Raw genomic sequence first — 15750 nt, forward strand, 5'->3', positions numbered from 1 at the left:
GGCACACACCCTTGGTTACATTTTCCCAGGAACAGTGTTAAACAGGAAGGTAGTCCTGAGCATGAAGAATGTGGTACAAATAGGAGTTACTTCCTCTGCTATTCATTTTCTGAGACAGCTGGAGGGTGAGGTCAGCAAACCTTTTGGTTTAACTTCAAAAGTATATGTAATTAAAGCAATACCATATGTGATAGTCAGAAGTATGTCTCTGCACAGATTTCTGATTCTATTCTGGTAAAACGCCATACTTGGTAATCAAAACCTTAAAATACAAGGTGCAGCATTTACCACAAACCTAGGCACATTACGTGGAAGAGGCATCTACCATAATGTAGAGGTTATAATTGCAATATATAATGCAAGAAAACATAACAAATTGCATAGCATATACAAAAAAAAAAATCTGTAAGACATGACTGGGGAATTCTAGGGAGAATGAGAGTGGGCATACATGAGACATAGGGTAGACTCTGACCGTGAGAACTTAAATCCCATTAATGGGGGCGCTGCTGCATCTAGTGCCATGGCAGTCTGTTGCTGCCTACGTCTGCCTGCCTTGGTTGAGTTGGGTAAGCTTCAGTACAGAGGATACCCCTACTGACTGGAAAGACCCTTAATGAAGTACTCTGCCTGAGAAATTGGATTTAACCGGGCTCTGAGGTCGGAAGTAGACCACAGATGTAGGGAATGCTCCAGAGAACAGAATCTCTTTTCTGGCAGGTATTCTAAAAATAAGTCTCTGCTAGAGCTGTTTAATTTGCCACTGTCACTGCCAGTGCACATCCTATAAGAAGCGTTAGCTTTTCAGTGTTTTCCCAAAAGTGTAAAAATGTGTGTGTGTATATATATATATATATATATATATATATATATATATATATATATATATATATATATATATATATATATATATATATATAATCTATCATATTTTTTTATGTGTCTTCTGTACAGTGTGATCTTGGTTTTAGCTCCTCTCTTCCCATACGCGTCTCCCTGAAGCATGCTGCCACTACTAAAATATATGTACTCTGCTTGGATTTCATTAGAGAAGCTGTTTTATTAAGTTTTCTATTGTACATTTTAGTCTTTAGTCTTTATTTTACAGTTTAAACATCTTTAGTACTGCACTATCAAATGCCTTTCTGGTTCTCTACCATGCTGGGATTGGGTGATCTGTCAAATTGGAGCAACAACATTTTTGTTGTTAGTATTATTATTGTTATATAGCATGGTATCTTAGTGGTTGGCACTTCTGCCTCACATCGCTGGGGTCATGAGTTCAATTACCAACCATGGCGTTAAAATTGACCTTAGTCTGTCTGCCTGTTTTTGTATGTTAGGGAATTTACACTGTAAGCTCCAGTGGGACAGGCACTGATGTCCGTTGAGTTCTCTGTACAGCGCTGTGGAATTAGTGACGCTAAATAAATAGCTGATTGTTATGATTTATTTTACAGTGTTCATTAACTTACACTGAATTTTAAGTATACGATGAGTTATTGTAATGTCCAGGAAAGCATAAAATAAGGGGACCGTCGAAAAACACCCACAGCTTTGAGTATTAAGGAAAATGCCCAAGGCAATGTGCACTTCACCACAATGGTTTATGCCTTTCCGCATGCTGTAACAAACTGCTTAATGTCTAAATATAGTGGAATTTCCATGGGAAAAAAAACATGTCTCTACAGTAAAATTGTTAATTGCGGGCAAAAGAAATGCTTAGTTTATCTTGGTCTGAGCAACCTTTCCAGTCCTATAAACTGTGTATACAGTATTTTGTAACTTTCATAATTAAAACTTGTACTACTATATTAAACACTTGAAATAATATACAAAGAGTGAGTATATAGCAATATGACAGTGCTAAATATTGTATCTGGGGAGGCAATTGTGGTGTATAACTAGGTAAATATTTGCTGAACTTTTCTATATATGAGTTTGAAGTAGATGCCTCAAACTGCATTTGAGTGCAGCCTATCACACATTTCTTCAGCGAAAGTTGGCCTTAAGCCTTCCACCCAGAATTCAAACCACAGCACAATGAGTTGACGGTGCCATTATCCTAGCTCTATTTGTAGATTGTAAATTCTGCAGAATTTATAAATACGGGGAGGAATGGCAACGCAAAGTAGAACTTGGAAGATTGTATCAGGGGGACCTGCAAAATAGTCTATCCCATCGTATAATTGGATTCTCTGGTTTTATTATAGCCATTGCTTTGTAATATTGAATTACAATGTAAAATACTGAATACAGTATATTTTCTTCCCTGTTTAAACCAGTTTGAGAGCATGTCAAGGTGGACCACTTCACTTAGAATCTATACTGTACACACTAATCCTAGTGGTCCTCCAAGTCTGTTTGTGATGGTTACAATCCCAAACCCCCAAAAATATTCTGAAGTATATTCACTTGGAGCAATGGGTTGTGCTATCGCAAACAAAAAAATTTTTTATTTTTTTTTAAACGTGTGTGTGTGAGGCATGGGTTAATTTTTTTTTTAGAAGTATCTGGGAATGTGCTGTTTTATATTGTGGATATTGTTTTAAGGATCCAGAAAAATTCCTCCCCTTAGACATGAATGTTTAAATGTACTTGGCCAGGGATTTCCGTCCTCACAGGATTCTTAAAAGGCCGGAACTTCAAAACTTCCTACTTTGGCTTGTGGTGTTCGAGAACCCCCACTGAACAGCCAAGTTGTCTTTGCTTTTGTCACCATTGTAATAATTATAATTTGCAGCTAAGCCTTCTATTGAAATTGCCGCCACTGTGTTTTCACAGTTTAGAAGCTGTCGATTGATCCTCGGGTTCTGTGTTATTGCTAAAGTTAGACTTTAATCAGAGTAGCTTTACAGGTAACATTAGAATGTTCTTTTATTTATTTGTTTCTAATATTGAAAAAAATCAATATATTAGTCGCTAACTTGGGAAGTGTATCGCTATGTAACGGTTGCCTTTATTATAGCATTTTAGTGAATGACCTAACTTGCTTGCTAATATGACTTCAGTTCTGTCTTTGCCTATTATAATATTATAAATACGTTGTATTAATTTTGTTTTGTTTTTTATCAGTCTTTTCAATAGTAAATTACTTTTTCGCCTAATGCTAATTTTATAACCTAAACATCGCTTATAACACCAACTCTTATGTTTTATTGAAACAGGCAAAAGTAAGGCCATAAACAAAAGTGTGTGCGCATGTATATATTATAAGCTTGCAGACAGGGCTTTCTTACCTCTCTCTGTCTGTATTACTTAGTATTGTTTGTTTTATACTGTGTTTGTTCCCAATTGTAAAGCTCTATGGAATTTGCTGGTGCTATATAACTAATGTTGAGATATATACCAATCAGTCACAACATTAACATGACCTTCCTAATATTGTGTAGGTACCCCTCATGCCACTAAAACAACTCTGACCCATCGAGGCATGGACTCCACAAGACCTCTAAAGATGCCTTGTGGCATCTGGCACCAAGACGTTAGCAGCAGATCCTTTAAGTCCCATAAGTTGTGATGCGGGACCTCCATGGCTCGCACATGTTTTCCCACTACATACAGTCAGATTGAGTTCTAGGGAATTTGATGGCAACTCCTTGATCTGTCATATTCCTCAAACCATTCCTGAACACTTTTTTTGTGTGGTAGGGAGCAGTTGCCATAAGGGGGTGTACTTGGTATGCAACAATGCTTAGGTAGGTGGTTCATCTGACCAGGCCACTTTCTTACATTGATCCATGGTCCATTTCTGGCACTCACATGTCCATTGTAGGTGCTTTCAGCGGTGAACAAGGGTCAGCATGAGCACTCTGACCGGTCTGTGGCTACGCAGCCCCATATTCTGCAATGCGTTGTGTGTTCTGACACCTTTCTATCGTAATCGACATTAAACTTTTTTGCAATTTGTACTACTGTAGCTCTTCTATGGGATTGGACCACACTGGCTAGCTTTCACTACCCACGTGTATCCGTGAGCATTGGGCATCCATCACCCAGTTGCCGGTCACCAGTTGTCCTTCCTTGGACCACTTTCAGTAGGTACTAACCACTGCATACCGGGAACACCCCACAAGACCTGCCATTTTGGAGATCCTCTGACTCTCTTGTCTAGCCATCATAATTTGGCTCTTGGCAAAGTCTCTCAGATCCTTATGGTTGCCAATTTTTTCTGCTTCCAACACATCAACTTCAAGAACTGACTGTTCACTTGCTGCCTAATATATCCCACCTCCTGGCAGATTTTTAAATATATATATTATATTATATTTAGTGTGTGTGTGTGTTTAACCACCCCTTTCCCTCTCGGTCTCCCTTTTTCACCTGTGCCTTTCCAATAGCATGAAGTATGCCTCACCCTTGTTCGTTCTTCCCTGTTCATGTCACCCACTCGTGTTTCAAACCCATCCATGATTTCTAGATTCCTTTAGGCTGACTCATCCTATGTGTCAGACTGTTTGCCCCTTCCTCTCTAGATTATAAGCTCGTGCGAGCAGGGTCCTATTCCCCTCTGTTCTCTTATTTTTGTTACCTATGCTTTCCCAGTGTTCTTGCCAGAAAATGTTGCCAGCCGTGTGGATGCAGTTGTGATACTTTGCAATAATTGAAAAATGTTGAAGGTTATTACCCACAACTGTCAGGACTGGTCAGACTGGTGGTCAGTGGTCTACCACACACTGCTGGCTGTAGTGCTCACATAGTGCCTATTCTAATAGGAGAAACAATGGTTTATTCCAGAGGTTCCCAAACTGGGTGCCGTGGCTCCCTGGTGGGTCGTGGCCAGGGCTGCTGGTAAGCAAGGCGGTTGACTACTTGGTAATTATTTTGGCTTAGGGGTGCCTTGAAAAAATTATGGAGACCCTAAGGGTGCCTCAAACTAAGAAAGTTTGGGATCCACTGGTTTATTCTATTAGAATAGTGCTCTGTTAGGCTCCAAGTGGCATGTAAAAATAGCCAGGTGGAGCACCCGGCAAATAGGCGCTGGGGAGAACATTGCTTTAATCATACCAGTTATGTTCTGCACCCCTTCCCTGCGCTCTCTGACCTTGGTTTCCACATCCCCCTTGTCTATGCACCTCAATCAGTAGCTCTAATGTTGTTAGTTGTACCCGCGCTATATCCCATTGCTCTTCATTGCCCTGTACGTATTCGTAGCTGTGTTGTGAATTGTACTGCAATGTGTTTATTGTCCTGTAATGCTATGTACTGTTTTGTTTGCTCTCTTTACGGTGGTGCGGAACCTTTGCAGCGCCCTATAAATAAAGGATAATAAAAAATGGTTCTGTAACATTGTTATGATTTTGCTTTACGTTTGACAAGGAAATTGCCAAATTTCCTCTATGAAACCTACAAAACTTTAACACTTCGAAAATCATGCAAATGTGTTTGTTTCAAGCAGTCAATAAAAGTTCACCAATAACTTGTGTGAAGGACAAGTAACAAATTGTGATGCAACTACCTAATTATCAAATGCCTTGTAGGTGAATTGATGCATGTGTAATTAATGATAACCTTGAGCTTGATAAACATCAGCTAATGCTTTGCCACAATCATGAGTAACCTTGGAAAAGCCAACTGTTAGAGTAAGAGATCTGTTCTGCACGTTACCCTGTAGGCAAACCCATCATATACAATAAGACAGTAGCAGAAACTGCACTAACACACTTACACTAGTTCACAAATCTACAAACCAGATGTCTAGACACTAAATGTAAAATATCAATCAATGTAATTTGTTCTATTTTCAATGAGCAAGTTGGATGCATCAAAACTTGCTTTATGCAGAGATGTTTCACTGACACCACTTCCTTCATCAGTTCAAGAGAAGCTGAACATCACTTCTGTGCAGCTATTAATGTTTAAATTGGTTATTTGTCTTAGAACCTCTAACTTTGCCTGTACATAAACATGCAAGTCTTGACTGAACTGAAATATCTGTTATGATTACACTTAGGGGCATATTCAATTGTTTGTGTTACTGCGTAAAGTAACGCGGCGAGCGTACTATTACCGTCATTACGGTAATAGTGCGCGTAAATACCATTATTACGGTACCTTTCTCGCTAGATTTCAGCTTGTGGCGCCGCCAGCTGAAATCCGGCTTAGTATTACTGCAATAACGGTAATACTTTTTCCGCGGCGGAAAACGACAACAATTGAATATGCTCCTTATAATGCTGATTGACTTGTTGTTTTACCTACACCTGCACATCCGTGCCTCCCCAGTTTTTTATAATGTATGCAATATTTTGGAGCTAAAGTGTTTATATATACTAAGCTACCGTACCCAGCATCTGTTAAATAAATAAGACCTTGCAGTAAAGCAATGTTAGTATATTCATTTAAATAGTTTTAATGTATTGAGTGATGGCTGCCTTTTAAAATGTGCTGAGGCCGTGTATAAGTAACAGATTTCAGCAATTTCACTAAAACCTCTCTCTCTCTCTCTATTATTTTAGGTTTCCCTTTGTCAACAGTTTTGGTTTAACACGTCAATTTGTTTAGATTATAAACATTCCTGCAATTGTGCTTTCCAGGATTATAGGATGGACTTTAAAATATGTAGTTGCGGGCGACCAGGCAAAAATATAAATATGAAGGACTACCAAACATACAGTACAGATAATTTTGCGAATGTTCACAAATATATGTAAACGATACCGTGCCGTGACAGAAGGTTTACATTTGCTGTATAGCTGAGTGGAAGGCATTGGTATCTGTTATTAGTTGTTTTTCTGCAAGGTTTGGCTAAATTGGTTTGTTAAAGTGCCTTTCAGTGCGGTTACTGACAAAAAGAGAGTGTAGGAAAAATCACACTTAAAAGTTTCTTAAATTTTGATGCTGAACACTTATAATATGTTAGTAACCACATGTCTGTCTTTTTCATTTTAGACCTGGCCCCTGAGTCGAACCCGTCTGACCACCCAAGAGCAAGCACAATATTTCTCAGCAAATCCCAGACTGATGGTGAGTTTATACCTGTGTGTCCCTAAAAAGTTAGACTTATGATGTTAAATGTTAGAGGTACCTTTTTTATGAAAAGGTACCTATTTACAGCGGCTGCAGTAATTGTATCCCGCATGGCCAGATTGGTCTGTAGGCTTGTCTATTTATTGTTTCCAATTGTTTACAGATTGGACGGTAGTGGAGTTTCCAGAATGCTTCCTTCAAAACAAAAATACTTTACATCCGCTACACTAGTCCAAACATTGTATCCGATGTTAATGGTGGCATTAATATTTGTGTACTGGTTTCTGTATTCTAACTCGCCTGATTGAGTTTCAAACACATAGTTCACTTAAGTATGCAAGCTGTTAACTTTAGGATGCTAAGAGTCTGTGTGAACTGTCTAGAGCCTGACACTTCTAACCTCCACTTGCTGGGCAACCAGAAAATTAGAATTTACATCAGTATCTAGCTGTGCCTAAGCCCTGTTCTTTTATTTACAGTGGCTACAGAAATTGCATCCCGTATGTCCAATTTGGAAATGTTTTGTTTTTTTTTTGTTTTTTGTTTTTGTTTTTTAATGTTTTACTGATTGATGTATGTTTATCTGGCATCTAAGGTCTGATAAACTTGGCCACCACTGCTTCATAACCATGTCATTATTCTATAGATCTCTTCACTGTTTCAGGTCTCTGAATCCTCTGCATTTGAATGCTTTCCTATACAGAACTTAGAATCACCACTATATCATTCTGTGATTAGAGGAAAGGAATCCATCACTGTCCAAAACGGAAATTTTTATTTATTTAATTGGTAGATTGCATATGTATATAAACTGAAGATCTGATTCTGTGTACACTGACTGTTAGAATTTTCCACATTGAAAAAGTTATGAATTCTTAAAAGTGCCATTTCCCTCATCACCTCTCCAAACTTCCCTTTTTTCCTCTAGCTGTAATGATGTTTTATGTCCTTCAACTTTGGTGCAGTAATTGAAGGAGGGAGGGAGGGGTTTGAGCTGCATGCAACTCTCTCTTCATTCATGTTCGTGGCTCTTGGCCATCACTTTGACACTCATTTAGTTGTGGATGCAGCATAAAGAGTTATAACTCAAACTTTTACTTAAAGACAAGGATCCCAGCGCTATAGGTCACAACCAAATTATTTAATAAAATAAAAATTGGATTGAACCACAAATCTCTACAACAACAATTTCTTATACTAATATATGTAATAATTTGTCAAAATAAAATACAAACAGAAGTAGTTAAAACACCCCTACCCGAATTCTGGTACAGGCCATATGAAGTTTGTGTCATTTGAAACTAAGCCGCAAGTATTCACGATATAGAGCTCTATACTTCATATGTGCTTTTTGGACATTGTTCTTTTATGCTGGTCTCTGAATGACTGCATATTTGAGCTATTTGAGCCAATTCAGCATTTGGGGATTGAAATTTGCATGTTGCAACGAACATCAATAACTGATTGTGTCCTCTCAAAAGGTAGGAGTGGATTTATTATCGGGGCTTTGCAGTCATTTTGTAGGCATACATTGTGCTAAATATCTGTTGAATACGTAGTAATTCGATAATGGCAAATAGTTATACCGACACTATTTGTATATTTTCAGTGATGTCCATAATAGAAATCTGCTATTGATGTTTTAACTACCATTTTTTTTCTTTTGACAAATTGTTAATTAATTTAGTTTAAATAATTGTTGTAGAGATTTGTGGTTCAATCCAGTTTACAACAATCCTTTTCTTTGTGCCTATATATAGGTGTGAGGGATTACAACCCTCTTTCTTACAGTTGCTGAGGTCATTCTTTCAGTGACAAATAAAATTATTGCGTATATAGACATTTGGCCTGGATTTCTTCTTTAAAATGTAATAATCCTTATTCCCCCCCCCCCCCCCCCCATTTCTTTCATTGCTAGTATCTTGTCATGGTATGTTGTCTGTTACAGACTTGCTGTTACTTTTGCTCTCTGTTAACCTATCCCAAGTTCTTGTGGGGAATTAGGGCTACAAAAACTATGGTTCCTTATAGAAGATGTTTGAGTTGTTGTTATTTATACTGGTGGGCAACAGGTTTTCTTAGGGCCACATGCTGTATTCTGAGCCTTCATCTGCAGTCCTAGTCTCATTAACTTCTTCATGCCTGGTGGTAATTTTACCAGTTTTACATGTAAACAGACATTTGCTGTCATGGGCCTCATTAAGCACAACAGGGTTGATGGGTAGAAACCGGTCTGCAGAGTTGTGATGTGCCTACCCTAATCTTTCCTAACCTTCAAAAGCTGATGGAAAAACTGGACACTGAGTAGTCACATTGAATTGTAAGATTTGTTTGTTATAGTGTGTAACACTTTATCTTACATTAAATGCCTTTTGGTATGTTCTATGTCTTTCTTTGATTCAATGCGGCCATTGAAGTGTAACCGACGGCCTTCCTCTGACTTTTAACGCTCAGAAACGTACAGCATACACAGGACAGAGTCCGGTTAGACTGTTGGAATTTTTCTGATAATGACACATTTATCTATCTTTACAGTGAGAGAAAAGAGGAAGAGCAATCATATAAATCATGTAAGTAAAGCTAACTGATTGATTTATTGTAACATTAACAATACTTAAGTAGGGCAAATGGCATATCGCACGCATTGGTCTTGTACAGTTTCCTGCTTGCTGGTTATCTGCTGCCAGTTGGTCTTATATATGTTTACATGCTCGCGTTTGTATATATTTAGAACCCATTATTTTGTATACATTTGAATTGTAAACAATACGTTATGCTATTTTGTCCAACAAGAATGTCAACATGCATATTTTCAGCAATGTATTTGGACAGTGTACAATCCAATATCTTCATATACATTTTTATGCTTAGAATATTAAATACTTTTTTCTTTAGATATAAGGGAGGAATAAATGCTGTAAGCGCATTGGGCCTGATTCATTAAGGAAAGTTAAGCAAAAAATTGAGTACGTTTTCTTACTCAAGTTTTCTGGACAAAACCATGTTGCAATGCAAGGGGTGCAAATGAGTTTATTTTGCACATAAGAAAAATACTGACTGATTTCTCATGTAGCACACAAATACTTGATAGGTTCTTTTTACACTGAAATTTAAAGTTGATCTAGGACATGCCTTACCCCAACTATAAATCTGCCATCACATTTTAAATTTACCTCCCCCTCCAATGCAACATGGTTTTGCCTTACTTGCTTACTTTTGCTTACCTTTCCTTAATGAATCTGGCTCATTGTGCTTACGGTGAGATGTATAGTATATGTTTTAAATTAAATAATTTTATTTGAGCTACTCCACATTCTGTACCTTCCATCTGCAGTATTCTGGCGCCATCTGTATGTAAAGTCCAGTGATGCAACATCACCTTCACAGTGACTTATCATGTGATACTTCCCCTATTTTCCTTTTTCTTTGAAAGTTGTGATGCCCTTAATAGTATAAAACCTTCACCATAAATATAATATAACAATCCATATAAAAGCATCAGATTGTAAGCAGAGGTTTTTTCTATACAGGCTACGGAAGTCTTGGCAGGCTTCTAATATCTGTAAGAATTTACAGTAGGGGGCATGGCTCCTTTTATAATGCATGTTTATAATACATTTTGCCTAATAAACGCTGAACTGATGACATCAGAGCTCGGAGAGTAACCTGTGGCTTCACTTCTATATGTTGATTCTAATTGCATGTTCTTTTCATACTCTTGAGGCAACATGATTGCATAATACAGCAGGATCCAAGTGATTTTATGGGTACCTAACTGTAATAAATATAATAATGTGAGTCAAGCTTCTAACCGTGCCTTACTATATACAGAGAGTAGTTATCGTTTAATTTTATTTTTCTGTATTTGTTTTGAGCAGGTCTCTCCTGGGCAGCTTACAAAGAAGTACAGCTCATGTTCCACAATATTTTTAGATGACAGCACAGTCAGTCAGCCTAACCTCAGAAGCACAATAAAATGGTGAGTGATTCAAAGGAAACCTGAATTACAAATATAGGGCACACTATCCAAAACACCATGGCTGTCCGCATAAGGGATGTGGTGGGGGGGGGTTGTAAGATATGAATTATGTGGGAAAGCTTGTATTGAATGTAAGCACCTACTGGATACCTAGAGACAGTCCCAGCAGTCACCAGTACCTGTTATAGGGTAATGGAGCTTCTTTCACTGTCAACAGAACTTTCGTATGTGGTGAACCAAAGACCGGAGGTTACGGTACATCCAGAGCTCTGGATAGTTGGTCTCTTTCCTGTACTAGAGTGTGTTGTGTAAGTAGTGCAGCCATCGACACTCCATACCTTTACTGAGCTACAGCTTTCAAATTGAAGATCATGTTGGATATTGATTCCATAGTAACAGAAGTGCTGAAAATCAAAATAACGCGCGTTAAAGGTTTATAGACTTTTTCAAGTCGCAGTTCACAAACGCCAAGCACTAATGTCCATTTATAAAGTGCATATTCAGAGGGTAATTATTAGGGTTTTATTATCTTTATGTACGTCAGCCAATTAAATGTTGGTGGAGTAGTACCAAAATACAGCAGCTGGTTTCTAGAGGGTGGTGGGGGTGGTGAAATCATTATTGTATTATTGTATACCTACAATAGATATTTCTCTACGGGTATATCTTTATTACATTTTGACATCTGTTTTGTTTTTTCTTTTTTACAGTGTTACCTTAGCAATATATTACCACATAAAGAACAGGTATGAAAAAGTAATGCTTGTTTTTGGATTATTTAGGTCTATGTAATTGTGAATTATAGCAGGCGATCAGCTGGTACACTAAACAGAAAATATTGTTTTTATCCATAATGCTATATAACCAAGAAATGAAGGGTGATATTGTACTGGCAAATTAAAGTCCATATACATAAAATACATCTTGGAATCTCCATTGGTAATGCTAACCAAGTTTTCTGTTAATTTAGGTAACATGAGCATTTTATTTGTATTTTCTATGCGGACTGACCTGTGACTTTGTATTTTATTTACTGTGCATTTATGAAGAAACTAAAGATAAACAGTAATAAATAAACTATCCAAGATTACATATCACTTGATACATCTTCTGCTTTTATTTCTCTTCAGTGTTTTGTTTTTTTTTCTATCTACTAATTGTAGTTAAATGTCATTTATTATCATTCTTTTTTTTTTAAAAAAATGTCTATTAAAAATTAAACTTACTGTCTTGTAGAGATTCAGATAGATCCTTGGACATATTTGATGAAAAACTGCATCCCTTAACAGTAAGTTGTAACTTGTTTCCTCTCCTCATCAGTGTTTCGATATTTGTGACTAACCATCTTTGTTTTTGTTTTTTTGGGTTTTTTTGGGGTTTTTTTGTTACTGTCTATTGCACAAAACTGGGAATTCCCCATTGTGAATGCTGCAAAAACCAATCTAATATATAGATATAGATATATATAGATCTATATAGTTAACCCGTGCATGATACTCATGCATTCTAGTCAAATCAAGCTACTTAAGGTGTTAAAAAGGTTCTTGTCATGCATTTGGGCCTAGCCCAGGCCTCCTCAGGGGAAGAGTGTTACTTCCCGACGCAAGCGCCCTTTTTTAACGTGGTTTTGTCCACATGTCACCACCTCATCATTTTTCTCCATCACCTCATCCTTCATCTTCATCGCCACATCCTTCATCAAGCTACTTAAGGTGTTAAAAACTCTCCACTGTCACCACCGGCAACCACCAACCACTCCCAACTGTCACTTCTCCTTCAAAAAATATATGTCAGTGTATAACTCTGCCCAGCAGGTGGCGCTGCAGCTTGTTTCTCCACACACGCCACTAGGCATTTATATATATATATATATATATATATATATATATATATATGTATATGTGTATATATGTATGTAAAAGTCTAGCTGTGTGTGTGTGTGTGTGTGTGTGTGGAAAAAACTATTTTCTCAGAAAGGGCTCATCCAATTGACCTGAAATTTGGTATACTGACAATATTTGACCAAAAAATTAGAATAGTGAAGTCAGTTAACTTCCATCATCCCCCCCTTTACCCTGTGGGAGGGGTAGTAAAGGCTAAATTTATGAGTTGAGGGGTCAAACTTATTTTCGTGAGGTAATTTTACCTCATGAACACACATTAAAAAGGGCGCTTGCGTCGGGAAGTAACGCTCTTCCCCTGAGGAGACCTGGGCTATGGCCCAAATGCATGACAAGAACCTTTTTAACACCTTAAGTAGCTTGATTTGACTAGAATGCATGAGTATCATGCACGGGTTAACTTGTGTATATATAAAAATGTAACATACACTGGCGCTCTCTTTTTATTTACTCAAATGGATATTCCTTTAAACTTCCCCTTCTTAGGAAATGATGTCTTTATATTCTTATACATTCCCCCTCTTCAAAGGGAGTCATAAAACATGTAGGAAAACAACAAAAACCACATAGTGTAGGTGGTATACACTGTACACAATATACACCTTCACCAGTATAGTAACAGGCAGTGATAATAAGATCTATAAATCAACTCCAGCAGTGCAAGATATCTTCAGGAAAAAAACCCTTAAGGGTATCGGCTTACTAGTCGGAGATAGATCATGCGCATCACATAGGTGGCTCTAATCCACTGATTCGCTTCCCAGAGATCTCAGCCGTCCTGTATACTTTTGTGGCACATGTAATGAAGGATACACCAAGAAAAACCTTGCGTGATGCCATTTAAAAATTTATTGCAACAACACTAAAAGCAACCATTTCCACGCAGGAAAGGTATAAAAGTAAAACTCGTACCAGAGTCAAATCAACACATTCACATAGCAGGTTCTTTATAATGATGATACATCAAGAATCCACATCTCATATCACCTGTGAAAAGTGCTCCGGTCTTATGCTCATCACACCAACGCTCTTCAACCCATAAACGTGGGCCTTTATCAAGGTATAGTGAAAACAGACATTCTACATCCTTAAATAGTCCATAACAATAAATGTGCCGATCTGCATGACGCTCCACGTTACTCTTCCTCCTTCATTTCATAGAGGAGGAGTAACGTGGAGCGTCATACAGAGAAGGACCAATCGGAATACCCGCAGATCGGCACATTTATTGTTTATGGACTATTTAAGGATGTAGAATGTCTGTTTTCAACTATACCTTGATAAAGGCCCACGTTTATGGGTTGAAGAGCGTTGGTGTGATGAGCATAAGACCGGAGCACTTTTCACAGGAATATCCATTTGAGTGAAGAAAAAGAGAGTGCCAGTGTATGTTACATTTTTATATATACATGATTGTTTCAATGGGAAGTTTGGTGGAATTCAGTGTGATACTAGACTACATATCTTTGTGGAGCGCTGAAATTGACTCTTATTAGTATTTTAACACTGCAAAAACCTAATGTCACCCACTCTACTTGATATTTGACCATTTTACTCTAACAAATGTGACTTACTGATAGAACCTACAATGATGATGATGCAAGGGTTTGGGGACCGCCATGTTGGTGACCAAAATTGGTCAAAGCTCCTGAACGCTCCTCAGAGATCAGGTTATCATCTGAGAGTTGCCCCCTATTTCAGATAGTTGCAAGCTTAAAAGAATAAATATACATTTTAGTTTTGCGAAGTTCATTTTTTGTAATGTGTTGCTTGAAAAAGATTGAATGTCTGAGCAATATAGTAATTTTATAGTGTTTCTGCTGTATAAATTGATTTCTTTACAATCTGATAGACCTTGAAAGCTCTGAAGTCAATTTCTTAGTACATTTTGTGCAGCGTCAAGAAAACCTATAAAAGGCAGGTTTCTAGAGCGCTATCAATATTCATCCATATTTGTCCCATACTCCAGGTATTTTATGATCTTGTACTTCCTGATTCATGTCCATTTTATTTACTAATTTATATAAAAGTGGAGATGTTGCCTATAGCAACCAATCAAATTCTTGCTGTCATTTATTTAGTACATTCTGTAGGCAACATCTCCACTTTTTCAAACCCACAGTTTAGTATATATACCCCTAGATGTCATGGAAGTCACACAATGCTGTTATGTTCAGTAAAACCGCAAAGTTCATGTGACTGTAAAGATAACGTCATTTGCAGAATTTAAAACTTATGTAGGCCTGAAGATGAGGAATTTAGTTGAGTCCCTCCATTATTCACCTCCTCCTCCTCCTCCTCCTCCTCCTCCTCCTCCTCCTCCTCCTCCTCCTCCTGTTTTACATATTTATAGGTGTTGTCTTACTTTTGCAGTTTTGTTAACACTCATCCTCCATTTTAACTCCGAAATATTAGGGTCAGATTTTCACTGCCTCATCTTTACTTAAAATTATATTAATTTTAGAAAGGGGACTAATATTCGGCGTTGCAGAAAATATTATGCCCACTCCAACTCTTGCACCTAGTCTATGATAACATACATTGTCTGATTACTTTTACGAAGTCTCTGCTCTTCTAACATGCGTGTATTTGCCATGCAGTTTATTACAGTGGTGTTCATACTGATCCCCCCCCACCCCCCATGTGATGCACTTGAGATGTACACACATACAAGGGGTTGTATGCCTCAGTGATCCCTATGTGATTGCTGCACAATGAGCTTAACAGAGGAACCCAGAGCATGTCAGGTGTTGCAATGTTTTGCTTTATCTGGAGTTTTTTTGTCTGTTTAAATAACTTTTATATAGATGGTTTTTGAAGACTTTGAGCAAGCGTTATTTTTTGTTTTTGAGGAACATCTGAGGTTCGTGCAGGATATCTGATATCAAACTTTTGTTTTGC

The 15750-nt window shown here is 37.7% G+C and overlaps 1 protein-coding gene across 1 annotated transcript in view; it reads left to right on the plus strand.

Moving 5' to 3' along the window:
- CCNYL1 (cyclin Y like 1) overlaps positions 1-15750 on the plus strand; it is a 38106-nt gene that overhangs the window by 11976 nt on the left and 10380 nt on the right. Inside the window, exons 2-6 of the mRNA XM_075180222.1 lie at positions 6892-6966; positions 9505-9539; positions 10848-10948; positions 11659-11694; positions 12185-12236. Coding sequence (XP_075036323.1) covers positions 6892-6966; positions 9505-9539; positions 10848-10948; positions 11659-11694; positions 12185-12236 — 299 coding nt within the window. The remainder of the gene's footprint in view (positions 1-6891; positions 6967-9504; positions 9540-10847; positions 10949-11658; positions 11695-12184; positions 12237-15750) is intronic.

This window comes from Mixophyes fleayi, chromosome 7, assembly GCF_038048845.1.
Source record: "Mixophyes fleayi isolate aMixFle1 chromosome 7, aMixFle1.hap1, whole genome shotgun sequence".
In the NCBI taxonomy this organism is placed as follows: domain Eukaryota; kingdom Metazoa; phylum Chordata; class Amphibia; order Anura; family Limnodynastidae; genus Mixophyes; species Mixophyes fleayi.